The following is a 20,406-nucleotide window of genomic DNA, read 5'->3' on the forward strand; positions in this document are numbered from 1 at the left end:
ATTTTCATTTGAGTCTTTTTCTTGCACCAGATTTGATTGATCCTCCAGTATGTCAGCAGGGGAGGTAACTGGTGAACAAGAACATGAACCTGACCCAGTTTCAGGTCAGGATTAGAGGTCAATATCCAGAGAGGATTTTTCACTCATAGTTTCCAAGTTCTGTTTTGGGCTGGACAGAGGGGATAGGTCACATGTGCTCTCCACATCTGCACTGACCTGGGATGAGCGTTTGCTGCTACAAGTAGCATCACTGCAACCACCATCACAGCCAAAGCAGACATCATTAATGTTATTGTCTTGATAGGATGAAGAGTTCTGTTTTGATGCTGGTAAGTGTTTACTTACAGGTGAGTGTTTTGAGATTGGTGAGTGCCTGGTGGCAGAAGTGGATGAGTTTCTGCAACAACACTCCTGACGTTTCTTAATGTTGTTTTCCATATGAGTTAACCTGGTCTCTTGGCCATCAGCTTCATTTTCACTTCGATACTCCCTGATTGCAGTGGCAGGTCTCAAAAATTTAAATGTCCCAGTATAGGGTGCATGGTCAGTAGGATGAAGCCCAGCAGGGTTAAGTTTGATGTTTGGGTGTCCAGTGATGCTTCATATGTAGATTGAGATTTGAGCAGAGGTAATGTCTTTCATAGACCCTCTGCTGTTATTCCGACGATGACGAGACTTCCTGGCATGCATTTTTGTAGGAGACGCAGGTACCAGCTCAGAGCTAGTTGTCATGCTCCCTTCTGTGTTTTTCATAGAGTCGGACCTAAAGTCAGAAGAGAAATAAAAAGTCTTTATTTTTATTATCTCATCTCCATCTCTTGTTATACATCTTTTAAAAACCACATATATATTCTAAAATTAATTTCTTGTTTTCTTTTCCTGAATACTATTTTCATATTGTGACATATACAAATTTAGGGTCAAACATTGATAGGTCTAATGGCAGGTCATTTATCTATACAAAACTCAGCCTGTGCATCTTAATACCATTTGGTGAAGATATTCTTTATGATTGCTAGTTAATATTTACTTAACAGTGTTATAGATTACAAGTCTTTCCAGTTCCTCAATTAATGACCCTTACTTTGACATTAGGTCTACCTTGTCATTTCCCTCTATAAGACTGTGCCTTGTCATTTCCCTTTTTGCCTATAAGTCTGTCTCTTTATTTCATTCTATACCTAAATTCTATCTTTTCATTTCTCTTTATGCTTTATGTCTACATGGCCAAGGATCCCTTGCAGTATGATAGTGGAGTGTGAGCTATAGATTGTGGATATAAAGATACACTCACACAACAAGAAAATTTACTTACGTCGTGACTTCAGACCCTGACCTATGTGTACGTTTTTTACCAAGTCGATCTAACTTTTCTTGAGCTTTTATGATTGGTCGAACAATACTCTTTCTATGTTTATTGTACAAAGTCAGTTGTTGTTCTCGTCTGATAAAAAAAAAATTTCATGATTAAAATTGAATGTTTGCCATGATACAAAATAATCATACAGAAAATATCAACATCATGCATAAGTAACAAGAGATAGTCTCAAAAAAAAAAATAATAATGAATGAAGAGCTGAAAATGATCCAAAATTATTTTATATAACTTTAAATCAATCTTGGGTTCAAAATTCATTTTTAGCATTGAACTTACCAATACTGGGCCTGATTTAAATAAGATATGCACTTCAAGGACCCAAAATCATGTAGTCATTTTTTTTTTCATATTTTAACCCAATAGCTTCTATTTCCGTTAGAAAAAAAAACTTTCAAGGCCCTTAGCAAAGAGGGATAACCTGAATTTAAAAAATCCTAAAAAATAGATATTTTGAAAAAATAATCAAACTTAAGATCTAATACTAAATAAACAAACAACTTTAAAAAATAGAACAATATGTTTAGTTTAAAAAAATATATACTTTTAATACCTTTAGAATATAAAAAAGCTTCAAAAATACTCATTTTATCAGGTGGGGGCTTATACACTAGGGTTTATGGGCCATTTCATTTGAAAAATTATTTAAACAATAAAAATCTTCCAGATTTTACTAAAAATAGAATCAATAATCTTCACAATGATTTATAGTCATGCTTGCAATGAGACTAGGAGAAATCTTCTATTTAAAAAAGTTTAAAGCAAGTAGGCCTATATTGAAAAAGGGGATTTTAGAAATGTTCTACAACAGTTTATGACAACAATGACAGGAGAAAACGTTTCAGATTGCAGAAGGAACTAATGGGTTAATTATAATAACAGTTTATCTTAGCATAAATTCTAATACAAAACAGAAAGTGTTTTACAAATTATATATTTTACATGTAAGGAATATTCTACCTTAAAAATAAGATAAATATTCAGCTAATTTTTTTTTTCCAATGTGCAATATTTATATTCCAATATTTGGGAAACACTTATTTAGATACATCTATAATAGAATATTCTGTGCTTATGCTGTGGTTCATACAAAACATCTATATCAATAGTAAAATAGTAAGGCTTTCCAAAGTGGTAGTATACGCAACATTAAAGTTACTTTACTTGTATCTAAATGTGTATCCATTGAAAAAGAACATTTACAACAAAAATTAACATAAATATAATATAAATAAATATAACTGATATATAATCTTAGTAAAATTTAATTGTACAATATAAAGTAATTTTATTAATACGGCCATAAGAAAGTTTTTAAAAAATTTTTTAAAAAAAAAGGGACCAGATATGTGACTGCTCCTTGTCAGCAATTTGTGGGAGAGAATTAGACTAAAGCTCATAGCCCAAGTCATCACATCACAAAGCCAAAGTGGAGCTGGATAGGACACACCTTGAGAAAACCAGCTACTGATGTTGCAAGGTAGACACTTGATTGGAATCCGCAAGGAAAGAGGAAAGTGGGCAGACCCATGCAAACCTGGAAGAGGTCAGGCATCAGTGAAGTTGAGGGTACTTGAATGACAGGTGAAGAAAGCTGCTCAGAACCGAGTTTGGTGGAGAGATGTGATTGCAGCCCTATGCTCCCCTGGGAGTGCACAGGAATAAGTCAAGTCCTTGTCAGCGAGTCCTTTTGTGATATAACCCACAGGTTGAGAAAACGGTACGTGACGTTTTGGCAACGGGACGTTTTGGCGCGAGCCGTTTTAGCGCGAGATATCATTTGACGATAATTTAATAAGCACGTAGCTTTTATAACAATGTTTATTTCACTCTACCATAATATTGTATGTATAGTATGAATTCTAACACCCTTCAGCGAATTTTTTTTTTTAATTATAAAGGTTTTGTTTATTTCATGAATATAGGTCTATAATAAGTCAGATTCCTGAATGGTAATGACATGCTATATGTGAGTTCTGCTAATCGCACTGGATGACATTTTTGGTGTTCATTCCAAAAGATTTTTGTTTTATTAGACATTTGTGTAATATACGAACTAGCTAAGTGTCACACTTTAATATATAACAAAAACCATGTTAACATCTAAAACTCTATTACGCTGAATGACAACAATAACTCCACACATAGTAAAGATCAAGACACGGAATGTGGTCAGTACAAACGGTCAGTACAAACTCTAACGTGAATCCACAAATATAAACAAACACTTTGGGCGACAATAGATAGAAACAAATTCACGACACTAAGATACTTTGAAAAGATATATTTTGAGAAATTGGGTAAGGGTGATTTGGGTGACACATCTCGCATTGACACAAATGAAGACAAGACCAGCACCGAGCACTGGTCGTTGGCGTCATGTGTCTGGCAATCATCTCATTGGGAATGGTCATTACATGTGACACCTATCCCGCCCCCTCTCTTCTGCTCACATTTCACTCCTTGTATATACTCTTTCCTCCACCCCTCCCCTCTCTCATGCGTAAAACCAATTCTAGCGACTTAGGCAAATAACCATGGTGTCTATGTATACTTAAAGTATTTTGAGAAACATGGTACATGTATTATATTTTTACTTATTATTAGCAAGTGTTTGGCATGTATGGCTGGAGATACCTTACAGTCATTAAATAAACAAATGTTAATGTAAACAAATAATTGCATTAATTTTTAGTCTATCATCGTTTCATTTTGTTTTTTATTTTTATTTTTAATTTTAAAGTATTATCTTAAAAAACTTTTTGAAAGTAAAAGTGTGCCTCTTAATAAACACACATACACAAGCCAAAATATTTATTAAAGAAAATGATGTGAAAAACAAACACACATTTACATTTAGTACGTGAAAAATATGTCTTAACACAAACACTCATGCAAAACATAGATATGAATAATTCTTTTAAAAGAAATAATACAATAAACGTACATAACGTATTTCGCGCCAAAACGTCCCATCACCAAAACGACCTTCGCGCCAAAACGGCTGCGCCAAAATGTCCTGCTTCGTGAGAAAAGCACCCCTAAAACATTGTAAAGCATGACTAACATTAACACCAAAGAACATGTCCTTACTTGATGAGCTCCTGTTCTCTCTTTTCCAGTTGCATCATACAAGCTGTTAATTCCATATACAAATTGTTAGCACACTCCAACTTGCTTTCATAATGCTCTCTGACATCTTGTGCATGTCTAAACAAAATAATTAACATATTGAAACATAATAGTTAACACTTCATAGCAACAAATAATGGAAATATCCAAATTTACTATATGTTTAGTCAAAGTCTATATAGATACAAGTCAGGGCATGAGATAATTAAAAATATAATTGTCAAGCTTATTATGTCTTACTTAAAAATAAAACAAAGTACTTAAAAGTCAAATGAAAAAAAAAATTCAGTTGCATAAATAAATGATCTTAATTTCATGAGAAAGAAAAAAAAAACAAATACTCTCCATACAAAATACCTTAACCCTTCTTTTCTTCTTTTTATAAGCTCTTCTTCTAGCTGCGGTAAGTTGGAACCTTCAGCTTTCATTTTTTGGAAATTTGCACGAATCTCTTTCCTCCTAATTTCCTAAGCAAAAAAAGGTTTAAATATTTTCTTATATTTTTTAATATATATATAGTAGAAGAAAAAAAAAGAAATAATGAAAAAATATTTAGATAGGAATTGGTTCACTTTAAGAACTAATGACATTAGAAGATAAGCCAGAGCTGGAACAGAAAGGAGTTAAATTTGCTTTTTTTTTTGCATTAGGTCAAATTATTTCAACGCCATTCATGGTCAGAATAAGAAGTTTGAATAGAGTCTGAAAGAAGGTCACCATTACTACCATATAGCAGCAGGGATACTTGCAGTGTAAAAGCTTTTCTCTCTCAGAGTGTAAAAGAAGGCTAGAAAATAAGAGGCTGTCTCTTTTTTTTTTATATGAAGAAAGCTTAGAAGCTTTGCATTGGTTGAAAAAAGTTTTTTTAATCATTCAAAGCACAAGTTCACTTCTGGCTCTAGCATTGCTATCACACAGCTACATTAAGTACAAAGCCAACTTCTGATGACAAACCAAGAGGCTGATACTAGAGTAATATCAATTCTTTGTACCCACCTAGGAGAAGGAAACTTCTGAATTGAAACCTCTGCTGCCTTGCAGCTATACCGAATCATGAGAAAGGTTTCGAGAGTTGACCCTGAGAAAAAATCAGGAGACTGCAACCACTGATACCAAACTGTATCAGCACTTGCCACTCCTTTGGATACATCAGCTGCATGGAGAGGAAAGCAATATCATTCTGACCACAGCTGATGCCCAGGCATTCATCTTATTTCAATGAGATGATCCATAGTTGCTTTGTGACTGAAAGAGGCCATGATGTATTAAATATGTACTGTTAAACGTTAAATGCCATAAAAAGACAAATTTTCTAGCAGAATATGACAAGTCAGGAAGCCATCTGCTCTTTGCTCAAATAATAATGTATATATATATATATGCATTATGCACAAAGGCAGGTTTTTCATCTGTATATTTTAATTGGGAAAATGAGAACACCTCAGATAATTTCTTAAGAGTTTCTTGTTGATAATGACAGAACCCATAGTGTCAATCAGTAAAGGACTTACTTGAGATTCAGAAAAGTCCTCCCGACTGAACCGAAGTAATTCAGCAGAGGCAATCTCAAGGTGCATGAGAATTTGTCTAAATGATGGTCTATTTCTGGGCTTTGCACTCCTGAAAAAAAGAAAAAGATATTTTCCATTAAAATAATTCTTTGGTGATGACCCTTTTTTTTTTTAAAGGAGTAGGTTGATGATTTATTTTTTAAATTTCATGTATATAGAGAGTGTGGTAACCTATGCATACAAATTTTTGCCAGTAAATACAAAGAAAAACATTTGAACAGTTTACATTAAGATATAAAATGTTGATTAGATTAAAAACCTGAATAATAGTTATAAATTAATGTAAAATATACTACAACAATGCAACGAAGATGATAACCAGTTCCCACTTCTTAAACTTTCCTCAAGATCTTACTGTGTAATGTTATTCCTTGATTTATTGTTTGTTTGTTTTAAGTGGATCCTGTTAATTTTTTAACATAATTATACCATAAGAGATTATTAAAGTACCCAGAGATCCAATCAACAGATCAACATAGCTTTATCTTTTTGGTATAAGGGGCAACTGCTATAGTCAAGGCTGTGAATTTTTTGCCTAATGTGTTTCAAATAATAAAGTCTGCTGTTGTGTAAATGTAAATCTTTCATAGTAACCTTTATTTCAATATATGTGGACTTAACTAAAACCTTTGACACTGTGAACAGAGAAAGTTTCTTGAAGATCATGTCAAATTATTATAAATGCACCCAAAAAAAAAATCATTAAACTATGGTGATGCTCTTTTGTTATATATATGTGTGGATTGTTCTTTCAGAATTGAAGATTACTACATCCTAGCCCAAATCTCCTGCAGGATAGTGGGGGATGGCAGCTGGCAGGGCTCAAACCTTGTCCATTGTTAGGACAGTTCAGAGCCCATGACCAAACAGTCCTCTCAATGGCATGAAAGCATGTGTCCAGGAGAGAAATTCATCAAATATTGATTTGCAAAACAGTATCCAATGGTTGCATATATACTTAACGAAAGTAATGTATGGAATAAATATAAGATTTAAATCCTATGACGTTGTTTCAATTCCAGACATCACAAAGTAGCTAATGATTGTTATGAAGGTTTAATTTACTCAAGAGGAATTATCTAATAGAAGATTGTATTAATTTAAAGTCTCGTATTAGTATTATTACTCACACAGACCTGCCTACCAAAAAAAGTCCAAATGCGTAACGCTGATGGTCAAAGTGCGTATTTTGGCACCACGATGCGTAACACTTACGCGATCCACTATTTTGTCATATATATATATATATATATATAATATTAGATCTACATGTCATGATTAGATCTACAATCTAAATCTAGATCAATACAACAATAGAGATGATATCTAGACTAGATCTATGTCTATATAATGAATATTATCTACTCTAGATCTGGGCTCAAGAGTATTACCAATGCTGTGGATCCACTACAAACGTAGCGCTACTCCAAACTTTCGTAGGCCTACCTTCATCCTTGATTGGCTTGATCTATTCTATACTAAGACTAAGAATCTAGTCTAGATCAAGACTAGATGGTAGTAGATGTTATTGATCTAGATCTAGTCAATCTAAATCATACTACAACTAAATTGGATCTAGATCTAGATTGTAGAGTAATGTAGAGAATCATGACATAACGTAATGAATAGCTAGAAAGCTGCTAGATCTATTCCTGTATAACATTAATAACAAGTTATCTAGATTCTAGATCTAGAATCCTAATCTAGACTAGATATCTACAATGTCACTCAATGTGTTTTGAATCGATAGCATTTCGATATTTTTTTCTATACAAATGAATACGAGAATCAGGGATTCAACATAATTAATTTCTACTAATGAACTTACAAAAAAAAAAAAAAAAGTCACGTTGGTGTATCAGCTAACTGACAGTACCAACCCGCCACTCCCCCACTCTCGCGTTCTTCATTTCTAGACTAAATCTAATTGCTTTTAAGAACCAATCAACGTATAGATCTAGACACAATGTGTTCCCCCACCTTTTCTGTTCCTCCCCCCCCCCCCAACCGTGACCTCCGTGACCCAACAGGACGGCTTAGCGTGACCTCCGTGACCGCTCGTAAGCTAGTCAGGAGGAGTAGGACACTAGAAAAAAAAAGGATACGAAATGCGTAACGCGATGGGTTAAATGCGTATTTGCGTACTGACGGTCATTTTTGGGAGATTTTGCGTAACGAATAAGCATTTTGCGTAACGGTAGGCAGGTCTGCTCACAGCTTAAATAGAATAAAATCTAATAAATTTTAGAAACAATATAAAAAAATCCCAATCAATAAAGTAAAAAAAAGTTTGTTGTACTCCTTTTCAGACCTTGTGATCTATAGAGCAGATGATGTAAGTATCATCTAATTCTATGGCCAACAGTTAACAAGGGTGTCAGGTGGCCAGCACAACAACCAACCAACCACATTTACTTTCCCCAACTAATGTCAAGTAGGCCTACCCATATGATTAGGGTTGGGTGGATTCAGAGGCGTCCTAAAAATCCAGTTCAGAAGTAAGTTCAAACACCAGCTTTTACTGAGATTTGAACCCAAAACCTCTTGGTTCAGAAGCCAAGCACATTTAAAAACTCAGCTACCACCCTGCTCAATTATAAAATGTCTAATAGATCTAATGAAAATTGCAATTTAAAAATTAATCTGCTATCATATTATCTAGACCTAGATCTTGGAGTATCCTGTCTAGTCTCTACTCTAGATTTTTCTACTAGATCTAGATCTAGAATCATTTAGATTACATTTCTACAACTAGACCAGACTTTAGACTAGTAATATTTAATTATGAGTATGAGGCTAGTAGTAGTACAACTACTCACAGTACTAGTAAGTAGTACTACTACTAGATCTACTTACTACTTAGACAGTATTTAGTTTATTTAGACCAGATGACTATAGAGTCTAGTAATAGATCAGATGATCTAACTAGATACATCTACCAGAATAAACCAGATTCATTTAAAATTTATTACCGAAATCGTCAGTTAATTACCGTCAGTTAGAATCTGTTTACTAATCTCAATTGCAAGAGAATCAACAGAATCATCTAGACTTGATATGGGAATTTGAAATCTATCAATTTTCCCTGAATTCTATGACAAACATTGAGTGTTGCCATTTCTTTTATTTTAGATCTAAATATTAATGTCACTGTTTTTGTTTACAATGAATCATGAAAGGAATCTACCTAGGAGTAGGACACTAGGTCTATTCGTGATTTCAAAACAAATGAGTTGACTGTATGTAAGCTTAAAAAGTTTTTTCTTTTTAAAAGCCACGAAATTAAACTAAATTATCAGTTACCAAGGATATTTTTCAATACATCAATAGGTTTTATTTAATTTAAAGATTAAACGTATTTTAATATCCCGAATTTCATTTTCTTTGTCAGTTTTCTGTAGATCTATTCTTCTTACATAGATTCTAGATGTATGGCGCAACTAGATCTAAATCCTCCCCACCCCCATTTTTTTTTCCGCGGAAACGCTTCAAAGACCAGCTTAGGCGTCAACTTTCCTTGGCTGACAGAAGAGAGCACCTGGTTGCATGCGGCCTCAGAACGAGACAGCTGGAGGTCACTTACGAAGGCAGCGGGATACACATTTTAAAACCAATAGAAAATCTGCTGTCGAGGACAAACGCAGACGGCGAAAAGAAAATCTAAATCGACCACCTGCGGACAATGGTTATGCTTTGCCTGGATGTGGCAAAATATGGGAATAACTGCATTCCTCACTGATCTTCGGACTCGAAGACTAGCCTTATTATTATTAGCAGGATGTCCAAAGAGTGGCCTTTTTTTCCTAGTGCAGCCAGCTTTGCTTTGGACGACCCTTTCTTTGTGCTCCCTTCAGTGCCTCTCGACTTTCGACCCATAAAAAATGTTTGGGATCTACCTTTGAGCTGCTTACAAAATTAGTGCTGAATGTAAAGAAAGGATCCTGTTTTGAAAATTTCGATTTCACCAATGCCCATTGTCCTTTTCTTTTTAAAGCTATATTATAGGCAGCATTACTTAGGGAATTTAGGTGCCCTTACTACCAAGGCATCAGCATGCCTACTTTTCAATGTTTACCTGCAAGTGTTTTATATTGTTACGAATCTCGCTATCCAGGCTCTCTTCAAACTGCACCACACGACACAACGAACTTAAAGAACCTCACAACTCAGGGCTCCAAAGTAAAAGTAGCAATTTAATTTCAAATACAATACAACACTGTACAGTTGGCAACAATATTACACAAACTGTCCAAAAACCTAGCCTTGCTCCGCCTGAATTCACACACCGTACTGTTTCTAACTTCGCCTAGTACTGGTCACATTGCGAGGTAACGTGAAGTCCAGTCTTTCTGACACACTCGCTCTTATATACTGTCTCTACTGGCCTTCTAGAATCGGATGGAACGTTCTTGACCACTCAGAATGATCACAATCGCCGTGACTTGCGTGCGTAATATTTACACACAGGTCGTTGCCGAACTAGCATGTACTGTCACTGGTCACAGTTGACCGCTCGTCCTGCGCTGGACTGGGGCGATTTGCGTCGCCTGACTACACACACACCACTACCCCCATCTGTTCCACCACCAGGTTTATAACAATATGCTTGTGAGTCTTGGACACTGACTGCAGAGCTAGAGAGGAGGATCCTAGCAATGGAATTGAGCTGCTACAGAAGGATCCTGGGTATCACATTTAAAACCGCATCACAAAGATATTAGAGGCAGGGATACTGCAGCGATTAGACCCCATGATGACCTGCTATCATAAAAAAACTTGAGCTAAAAATCTATGGCTATATTACAAAGTCTTCGAGGCTCGCTAAGACCTTCCTTCAGGGAACAGTACCAGGAAAAAGAAGAAGAGGCAGAAAGAAAGTGATGGAAAGATAAAGTACATAAAAGAATAGATGGGCCTGCCATTGAAAGAGGTTCTAAGGTAAAAGACTAGTGGAAAGGAGAAAGATGGTGAACAAATCTTGCATGGTGCCCCAATGGTCTAACAGAATAAGGGATAGGTAAAGAGGTTTTTCAGCAGCAGGTATCAAAACTCTCATGTTTCAAATTGACTTAAATCTTTTTACATGTTTTACAACTAAGAAATGAAAATGAAGATTTATCATTCCTTTTTGTAAAATAAATCACAAAAATTACTTGATATTTGTCTGCATTTAAATTTCTTGCTTTGTGGTTCAAATATTTAATTGGTGAAATGAGAACATTACTTTCTCATTATGATGTAGGTATGAAATTTCAAAACATAAATCCACTCAGGTCTAAGAGCTATTTGATCTTGATTATTCACACTGCACTGTCAACATAACCTACCCTGACATTCATTAACTATTAATCAGATATTAATTTCTTAACCTGAAGAGAAGCATGTTATTATTTTTTTTTAAAGCTAAATGATCAAGTTTTTTTTTAATCTCAAGATTAGCTTTAATAAAGTCAGTCTGAGGGAACTTAAATTGTGCTTAAGAAGGTATGATTGGCAGTTTCATAATGGTGGATTAATTCAAGTCTGGTCATCTATTTAAGAAAAATGAAACAACATAATGAGTTAAATATTTTGTATTTTATTCTCTATACCCATAACTGTTACATATGATCACTTACAATACATCAAACACACATTAAGATAAATAGACCACACAGTCCATGTTTTCTATGCTACTAACATTTGAGAAACAAATGACATCCCTATTTTGAAAGTCATTGACTCTGCACCAGGTGTTTTTAGCAATGAACTTATAAACATGTTTCTTGAATCTTAGCCACATTAAAATCAAATTAAGCATTATGCTCAGTCATTAAATAAAACATTATGTAGCACTGTCAGATGTTGATTACAATTAAGAACATACACAATAAAAAAAAGAGCAAAGTAAAAATGAAATGCTCTAAATGTGGTAAGTTTTAAAAATCTTCTATTATAACTGGGATACTTTTTAGATTTCTAGCACTCCATAAAACACTCTAAGTGCAAGGTGGAGTACAATGGAAGTCAATGAAGGATGAGAAATTTTTACCAACAGCATAGAACCAATGTCTTGCATACCCCACCAACAAGAGACAATGTTGATATCACAAAACAACATCAACATGTTAAGACAAACACTAACACACAAATATTATGTGAGTACATGACATCAATAAAGTAGTACAAATATTTTGAACTTTCAAAGACTAGGTGATCATTCACTTTTGATTTCATTTTTCACAACAGACAAGTTAAATTTTTTTTTGTGGCAAAAACAAAATGGTTAAATGTCTCCACCAGAAAAAAAAAATCAATTGATAAACCTTCAACAGCCTAAAAAATATAATTAATTAATGAATCTGTACATAAGTAAGTTTTGAAGTACTAATACAATACTTTAGGGGGACCATCACCAGTTGAAACAAATATCAAACCCATTAAATCTTACATTCTGATTAGTATAAGCAAATAGTATTTGAAAGAGATAGATACTGCTTTAAAAAAGTAAAGTTATTGACACAGTGCAGCATAGAAATCAAGAACCAAAGACTAAATCAAAAGCAGACAATGGATTGATGCACTAAACTAGCAGTAAACAGCTTGTTTATCAATGTTTTTTATTTATTTTAAAATTTTAGTTTTAATTCCAAAACTCTGCCTTAAAAGTTTAACTGTGTCTACCATGCTAATATCATTTCCTCTGAGTGTCTATAAATCTTTGCAGAAGTAACATCAAATGGGTTTGAGTATAAATATAACTATTACCAAGGAAAAAAATTCTGATCAACAGATTTAACTTGTGCTAATTTAAAATAAAAATTGGTTCAAATACATAAAAATCACACAAAAAATGATTAAGTTATAATTTCATATTAGTTCTTAGTACATGTATATAAAGTAAGAACTAAAAAAAATGTGGGTTGAAATCTACGTATGTATGCACTAGAACTTTATACCCTGAACATGTAGAAAATAAAAACAAAAACAACTCATAACATAGCCAAAAGATTGTATGTCATAAATATAAATATATGATAACCTCTTAAAATGTAATCAATTCATCTGAGGTGAAACAACAGTCAACAATCTTTAATTGAAATGATTTTCAGTTTCTGTGTCAAATTAAAATTATGTGATGCATTCAAAAGTTGCTAACATAAATAATTCTATTCAATATAACTGTAACTATATTTACAAAAAAATACATTTTTTTTCATTTAGGTTTTTAAATTTAAAATTATTTTTATATCATGACATTTTTATTTTGATTCATCAGAAATTAGCTAAAATGTGCTACTGATTTCAACTACCAGTGTTTGTATGTAAAATGCCACTAAATATTTTGATTGCACCAAATAGTAACACTTTGGAAAACAAACATTTGACTAAACAATTGAATTAACAAATAAACATTGTAATATGGCATAAAAAGTTGAGTGTCGAGAGATTTTAAACAAACCTTAACAAGATTTTAAAATAAAGAAATGCAATACATGAATGAGAGTCTAGTAGTCAATCTAAGGAAGTCATAGTTTTCAAACACATTACATAAAACTAGTAACAATTTGGACAATGTTACCATCTAACAAGTTTTTTTTTGTTTTTTAAATAAGATTTAATAATGACATGAGAAAGGGACCAGCAACATGGAAAGTTGTCTGGAACTCCATGTAGTCAAAAATGCTATAAAAAAACTACCCATATTATCCATATGAACATTTTAAAATTGTGCATAAAATGGCTAGTTTGCCAGGGTCACTAACACTAATGGTACGTTCACTAGATGAAATATAGCCAGCTTTAGAATTGAAGAAGGAAATGGTGGAACATAACAGGAATGTTGAATCATCACAACCAAGTGAGCAAACAATCATTTGGTAGCTAATTAAGTTTTGAGAATCATTGCAAAAAGAAAGTTGGCAGGCGTGTGCTTTGTAAATGACCTGGCATTATAACATCAAATCATTCATAAAATTAAAGAACAAAATATACTTATTAAATGATAATAATGCTGATAAATATTTTATTCAAAAGCAAACTTTCGACAAATATTAAACAAATTAATGAATTAAAATTTTTTATATCACATATTGAAATAAAAAGGTCAAATAGCCTTTGCTATCCAAAAAAAATCCAACATAGTAATCTTTTTTTCTTTTTTAGAATGACAAAAGCATTTTATAATTTTATTTTGAAAGTTTATGAGCTCAAAATCACTTAGTTATTGTAATACAACTTACAACTAATAACATGTAATATGGCTGCCTGGTCGTGCGGTTTGCACGCTGGACTGTCGTTTGGATTTATCGATGGTCCCAGGTTCAAACCCTGCCCGCTCTCATCCCCCGTCGTCCTGCGGGAGATTTGGACTAAGAAGTAAACTATCTTCAACTCTGAAGGAACATCCGAAATATGTAAAACATTTTACAAAACATTTTTTTTTACATGAGGTGGGTCTATGGTTAATTATGTGTTTATGAGATTTAGTTGGTATCAGATTCAACATGTAAACAAGTTTAAACCCTGACTGTAATGGCAGAATATTATGATATGACCAACTAATAACAAAGAAAAAAAAAGATTAATTTACACAATTTAGTCAGCCTTGAACTTGAGGCTATGCTTTATTCGTCTTGGGAGGTGTCAAATAGTCTTTATCATCTAAATCATCTGGGTCAACCTCATGATCACTTTCCTCAGTACTAAGTCTATCAAAGCCTTTATGAGAATTCCAAGTAAAGCCTTTAAGGTTAAAAACCTTTCCCTTCTTTCCATGTCCATAACATTTAAATTTTCCTAATGAAAAAAAAAAAAGAAAGAACAAATATTAAATTGTAGAAAACATCCAAATTTTAACAAAAAGAATTAAAAAAATTAAATGCCTGTTATGTTGTAAAGGTTTTTAAATGACCTGAATATATTATAAACCGCCCAATAATTTTTATTTCATTTTATAGTATTGATCATTAAACTAGAGGAAAGGATTAAAAATTCTGTAATTTAAAAATATAAAAAATGTTTGAAATTTCATTCAATCTAGCTAAAAACTAAAACTAAAAAAAAATTTATAACACCAGACTGATGTGCCCTGACAAGAAGTAGCAACAAGATGACTGGTACCACAAGTAAGATGCCAATTGATGACAGAGGGAGAGACATCACTGCTATATTTGATAGCCTCAGACAACTCTGTGGTATTGGTTTCACTCTGGTCCAATGGATTGCTGACAGTAACTGGCTCTGAGTACTTTCCTCAACTGTGGCATAAAATTGAATAAAGTTAAGGCATTGTAGCTTTTCCTAAGATGTCTACACAAATTACTTTTCACCTTATGAAACTAGGAAATTTCTTGAAAAATCTACACAGCTATTTGTAAACTTCAGTTGAGCCGAGGTAACTTATTTTACTTCTACCATTTTCTTTGCTCTAATAAAGAGTAAGCTAGTAGTTCACAATGACCACTCAATACGATAAATTCAATTATTGAAATGATTTTCTTTCTGTATTACAATCATCGCTTGCACTTCTAATCGGATTCAATTTGCTTTTACATGTCTCTAAGGAAAGTGATAAAATTATAGACAATAAAAGAGTCCAGGACATTTCATTCAGAGAGTAGTACAGATCACAAGTACATATTTAGATTAATACTGATGCAAACATTTTAACAGCCAATTATAAACTAATAACAGACTTTACAAATGAACATTCACATCAACATTCATTACCAGGTGAATGTGAAAGCAATCTTCCTTATTTACCTTTGTTATGCTGTGAACTTGACTGTACTGTAACAGGTCTGCTAAACTTCCAAACACTTTCAGGGTCCAATTCCCCTACATAGATGCTATGTGTTACTGTATCTGCTGCTACATAATGTGGGTTTTGCATGTTCTGAAAGATTGTGGAGATTTTAATGTAGTTTCCCACAAGGTCAATACATTCAAAACATTTTTACTTTGTAAAAGTTGAATAAGAATAAATAAATAAAACATAACTTTGATAAATTATGTTACAATGAGAGAGATTAGCTATTTGTAGTTAAACTAAGCTGAGTTTTGTTGTCACATGAAATAGAACTTTACATCTGGCACATTCCACATTTCCAACAAATCTCCAGTATTTATGTCTGATGTGAAACCCTGGACAGTTGTATCAATGGGGCCATCAAAAGCAGGACCATTCACAGCATACAGTAAACCTCCTATAGAACAAAAAATGAGCTGTTTGATAATGCAGCAAACTACTGACCAAAATCTACAATAAAATATTAATTGTGATATTGTCACATTTTTCTTTGTTTACAAAATAATGAAGTCTCATCTTCTATTAGCTATGTACCAGTAGAAACATAGTTTGAACTTTATAAAATGCTGATAAGGGGAAAAACCAACCAAGCTAAGCACATTTATGTAACCTAATTTATTTAGCTTAAAATCTTTATTTTGCTTAATTTTTTTTTTAAGTTCTGGATGTTCCTTCAGAACTAAACATAACTATGTTCTAACCCAAACCTCCTGCAGGATGACAGGGGATGGCAGTGTTCAAACTCAAAACAATCCTGATGAGTTCGAAGGGCATACCACAAAATGTGGCTATTGAATACAATTCATATGGTATCTGGTTTTATAGTTTTAAATTGTTATCATGAAACATGACTTGAAAATCATGCACATCAAACTAAGAATCAGATATATATTTAGGAAGTTACCTGCACCAAACTGAACATTCCTTTTCCCAAAGGACATCAAAAAAGTTCCATCTTTGGAAAATTTCAGAACTCTGCTATTACAGTACCTGTTTTACAAAAAGTAGGCTTGTAATAAAACAATCAAGATTTGATTATTTTTACATAATTCAAAATTCAAAATATATTTTTTAATGCCTAATCAGTATCAATGGACTCATTTATTTAAAGCAATATTTGCTGACACAATATATAATTACAATTAATTGCAAAGCCTAGTATTACCCATCAGATACAAAAAACTCTCCAGACATAAGAACAGCTACATCAGTAGGTTTACAAAAAAGATTTGTATCTTCACCATGTTGGAACTTCTGTCCTAGTGTCATTTTTTGTACAGTCTGACCTGGTGGTATTTTAAAAACCTAAAGAGAAACAAAATTATATTAATTTGTAGACCAAAAAAAAGTACAGTAGTGAAGGAAATCAATCTTACATAACTAAAACAAATTAATTATTTTGTTAAATTTTTTTCATCTGATATCAAGTGCTATAATATTCAGTGTTAGAATTCTTGTGTTTTTTTTAAAGCTTTTATGTTGTCAATAAGATCAATTCAATTTGTTTAACACATGTTGAGAAGAACAACAAAGAAATGTTTTACCTGATGCATTGCTACATCTGTTAACCAAATATTTCCTGGATGGTCCGCTGTAATACCATGAGGCATAAAATACCTGAAAATAATACAAGTTGGGTTGCAGTCATCATTCAGGTTATTGAAACAAAGTTTACAATATTTAAAAAATATATGATCCTAGAACTTGATCCTAAAATGTGATTTCTAGAGCTTCCTAAGCCTCTAATCTTTATGTATTGAAATTTTTCTAATGTGAAAGACATTGTTTGTTTTTATTTAATCTGACAAAATGAAACAAAAAAAAAGGGAAAACTAGACATGTTAAAGTCTCAATTATAAAATTATAATGGCAGGATAAATTGTTGATAGGATGGCTGTTAAAAATGTATTTGCTATTGTAAATTGCTAGATTGCAAGCATATATAGCCCCCCACCCCCAAAAAAAAGCATGCTTCTGGAAAAAGGATCTCCCCTAAGACTGCATAACATTCTAATCTCTAGCTTGTTATCTTAAAAGAAACTGTTCTTTAAATCATAAGCAGATAAAAATACTTTACCAGCACTGCCTCATCAGCAATTTAAAGCCCTCTGGGCAAGTGCCTGGAACAGGAAGGTGAAGGATATTGCTTCCCACTCCCCAGATGATAGCAGAAGAATCCACATCTTTGTAGGGTACTTCTTCTGTCAACAGTTCCCATAAGACAACACCATAAGACCTGTAATTTAAAGAGTAATATGACACTTAAGTAAATTCTTACAAGATTCTTTGAAAAAAACTTATGACAAGTTTCTTGATATGAGACAGTGACTAGGGTTAATGGCTTAAAACCATTTCTTTATCACTGCACTTAGTTAAAATAGGTGAGTCTTTGTTGTTGTTTTTTTAAATTATAGAGCAATTATATTTATGAGCGTTGTCAGATCAAAAACAAAACACAATCTAATAAAATACACAGAAAGTCACATTTCCCCATATGAATTTTTAAAAAGTGCTCTTCTTCCCTAGTGCCATTACAGCAAAGAACGAGTTGCCTAATCAACAAGGAAAACCAATAACTTAGCAAAGTAAGTCTTTAATGAACATGTAAAGCTTAACATATGGATATTTGTAAGATGTAAATATTCAAAAAAACTTTTCTAGTAAGATCAAAAGCAAAATATGTTTGATGCTAGTGTAAATTGATTAGAATTTTAGTTGGATTCTAGTGTAAGTTGGTGAAACTATTCTGTTTTTGTATTGATAATTGTTCATAAAAAGATGATCTATAAATTAGACATGGATTTGATGTACAAATATCCAATAATCTTTTAACTAATATGAATTTAAAAATCAGTAAATATAAAATTCTTTAGTTACTATATAGTAAACCTTGTTTGCATAAAAGTATAACATATGAAAAGGATTTCAGATATTCTAGGAAGCAAGTCTTCCATTACTGGAAGGGAAAAACATTCTCTTTTAAGTGCCTTGCTGAGAGGACAAGGATCTAAACAGATACGGAGTTTCCCAGATTTTTTAGTTGCAATCACATTCAACTGACCCAGTCAGTAAGTTTATTGTCGCTGCCTGGTTTTGGCTGTAGGCGTGATGACGCGAATGTTGTGTATGTTGCAGGTACCTCTTCTGGTACGGCTATAATGCTCTTCTTAACGATGTACTTTATTAAACGCACTAGATTTGCAAGTGCGCAACAACACTAGTATACTGAAGTCTCCAACGACAACATTTAGAATTGCTGATAAACACACTGGTAGCAGACATGAAGTTTATTACATATAAGATAAATTACAAAAGATATTGGCGACTTCAGCCGTCATAAAATATAAACCAATAAATACTGGCTGCTCATGCCATGTAGAATAAGTAATCACATCAATGAAATGTTCACAATATAAGTCCGAAGAAATCTCTCAAGTTAACATTAGATCAAATTCATTAAGGTACACATTACAAACAGAGTAAATCGTATATCCACTCTCTGCTGGAGTTCTTCACTAACTAACTAACATTGACCCTTATTTCAGAGTCCTTTAACTTATTCACATAACCTCGTGCTTGCCCGCACGGAATATTACAATAGGTGACTGAGTGTCACTTCATGTCACAGAGGTTCTAAAACTGGACTGTGACATACGCCCTACACTCCAAAAAGATTTTTGACCAAAAATCTTTGACAAGTATATTTTACATCAATATCACTGTACAAATATATATATGAGCTTAGTACCTTATTCCATGAAGTGCTGTAAGTTCACTTCAATTGCTCATATCATCTTATATAATCTTAGTAATTATGTATAACATCATATAAATTACTGAGTCCAAAATGTATAATCATTTATATACTTAATTCACTGAAAGCAAAATCACTGAAATGTCACACTAATTGTAATGAAAAGTACCTCCATCAAGTGTTAACAGCTTTATGCATACATTTGTACTGAAAAAAAAATTTGTACATGCAATCACATGCTAATCAATATAAAAAGGAAAAATATATAAGTTATTTCACATCCAATGTCATACTATAATTGTAGATGCACAACATTATCAATGTGTATCCTTTGACACACTGAGTAAATTTACTCAAAATGATTACTGAAAAAAAATTAATGTTTATTTACAACTGTAATGTGCTGTGTCAAAATATTATTCTAAGTTTTGCCATCATCAAAAAAGAAAAAAAATTCAGAGACATGTCAATCCAGTTCAAGGTTGACCTTGCATAAGACTACTATAAATAGTCTGAGTGTAGTATTGAAGTACAATAGTAAACAAATTTCCATGTTTATAAACATTCATTGTAGTATTCAGGTGTGTAAAAAATTTTAAACAATATTTACATCTGTGAGTTGTTTTGAAAAAAAAAATTCAGGTCAACAGTTCAAGTAGTTCACTGTTGTTTACATCTCATTGTTTACATTGCTGTGCATGATCAGTAATAAAATACAATATATACACACAAAATAAACACATCTGGTATTTGTCATATTACAAGTTGACAATAAAATACAATG

General features: G+C 32.8%; 3 protein-coding genes across 16 annotated transcripts in view; all 3 read right to left on the reverse strand.

Moving 5' to 3' along the window:
• Positions 1 to 111: 111 nt before the first annotated feature.
• Positions 112 to 581, reverse strand: LOC129927466 (uncharacterized). The gene has a single exon (XM_056036885.1). It carries the CDS (start codon positions 436 to 438, stop codon positions 112 to 114), a length of 327 nt encoding a protein of 108 aa, XP_055892860.1. The 5' UTR covers positions 439 to 581.
• LOC129927433 (mitogen-activated protein kinase kinase kinase 13-like) lies at positions 581 to 10,706 on the reverse strand. Of its 3 annotated transcripts, none has more exons than XM_056036775.1 (6): positions 10,154 to 10,706; positions 6,019 to 6,127; positions 4,865 to 4,974; positions 4,469 to 4,585; positions 1,316 to 1,444; positions 581 to 763 (listed from the first exon to the last, which is right to left on the reverse strand). In XM_056036775.1, exons 2-6 carry the CDS (start codon positions 6,082 to 6,084, stop codon positions 601 to 603), a joined length of 585 nt encoding a protein of 194 aa, XP_055892750.1. In that variant the 5' UTR covers positions 6,085 to 6,127; positions 10,154 to 10,706; the 3' UTR covers positions 581 to 600. The 3 variants fall into 3 exon arrangements, with proteins under 3 accessions (XP_055892750.1, XP_055892687.1, XP_055892608.1); XM_056036712.1 differs by lacking the exon at positions 10,154 to 10,706 and adding an exon at positions 9,071 to 9,270; XM_056036633.1 differs by lacking the exon at positions 10,154 to 10,706 and adding an exon at positions 9,051 to 9,270.
• Positions 10,707 to 11,640: 934 nt separating this feature from the next.
• Positions 11,641 to 20,406, reverse strand: part of LOC129927298 (peptidyl-glycine alpha-amidating monooxygenase B-like) — a 28,370-nt gene continuing 19,604 nt past the window's right edge. For 11 of the 12 annotated variants that reach the window (XM_056036326.1, XM_056036262.1, XM_056035909.1 and 8 more), the window contains 8 exons: positions 17,946 to 18,104; positions 17,413 to 17,485; positions 17,034 to 17,173; positions 16,773 to 16,858; positions 16,147 to 16,265; positions 15,823 to 15,955; positions 15,181 to 15,317; positions 11,641 to 14,856 (listed from right to left, as the gene is read on the reverse strand). In XM_056036326.1, coding sequence (XP_055892301.1) covers positions 14,722 to 14,856; positions 15,181 to 15,317; positions 15,823 to 15,955; positions 16,147 to 16,265; positions 16,773 to 16,858; positions 17,034 to 17,173; positions 17,413 to 17,485; positions 17,946 to 17,959 — 837 coding nt within the window. In that variant the 5' untranslated portion in view covers positions 17,960 to 18,104 and the 3' untranslated portion in view covers positions 11,641 to 14,721. The remainder of the gene's footprint in view (positions 14,857 to 15,180; positions 15,318 to 15,822; positions 15,956 to 16,146; positions 16,266 to 16,772; positions 16,859 to 17,033; positions 17,174 to 17,412; positions 17,486 to 17,945; positions 18,105 to 20,406) is intronic. The other variant, XM_056036534.1, reaches the window with a different exon arrangement.

The sequence above is a fragment of the Biomphalaria glabrata genome, chromosome 1, assembly GCF_947242115.1.
Source record: "Biomphalaria glabrata chromosome 1, xgBioGlab47.1, whole genome shotgun sequence".
NCBI classification, from domain to species: domain Eukaryota; kingdom Metazoa; phylum Mollusca; class Gastropoda; family Planorbidae; genus Biomphalaria; species Biomphalaria glabrata.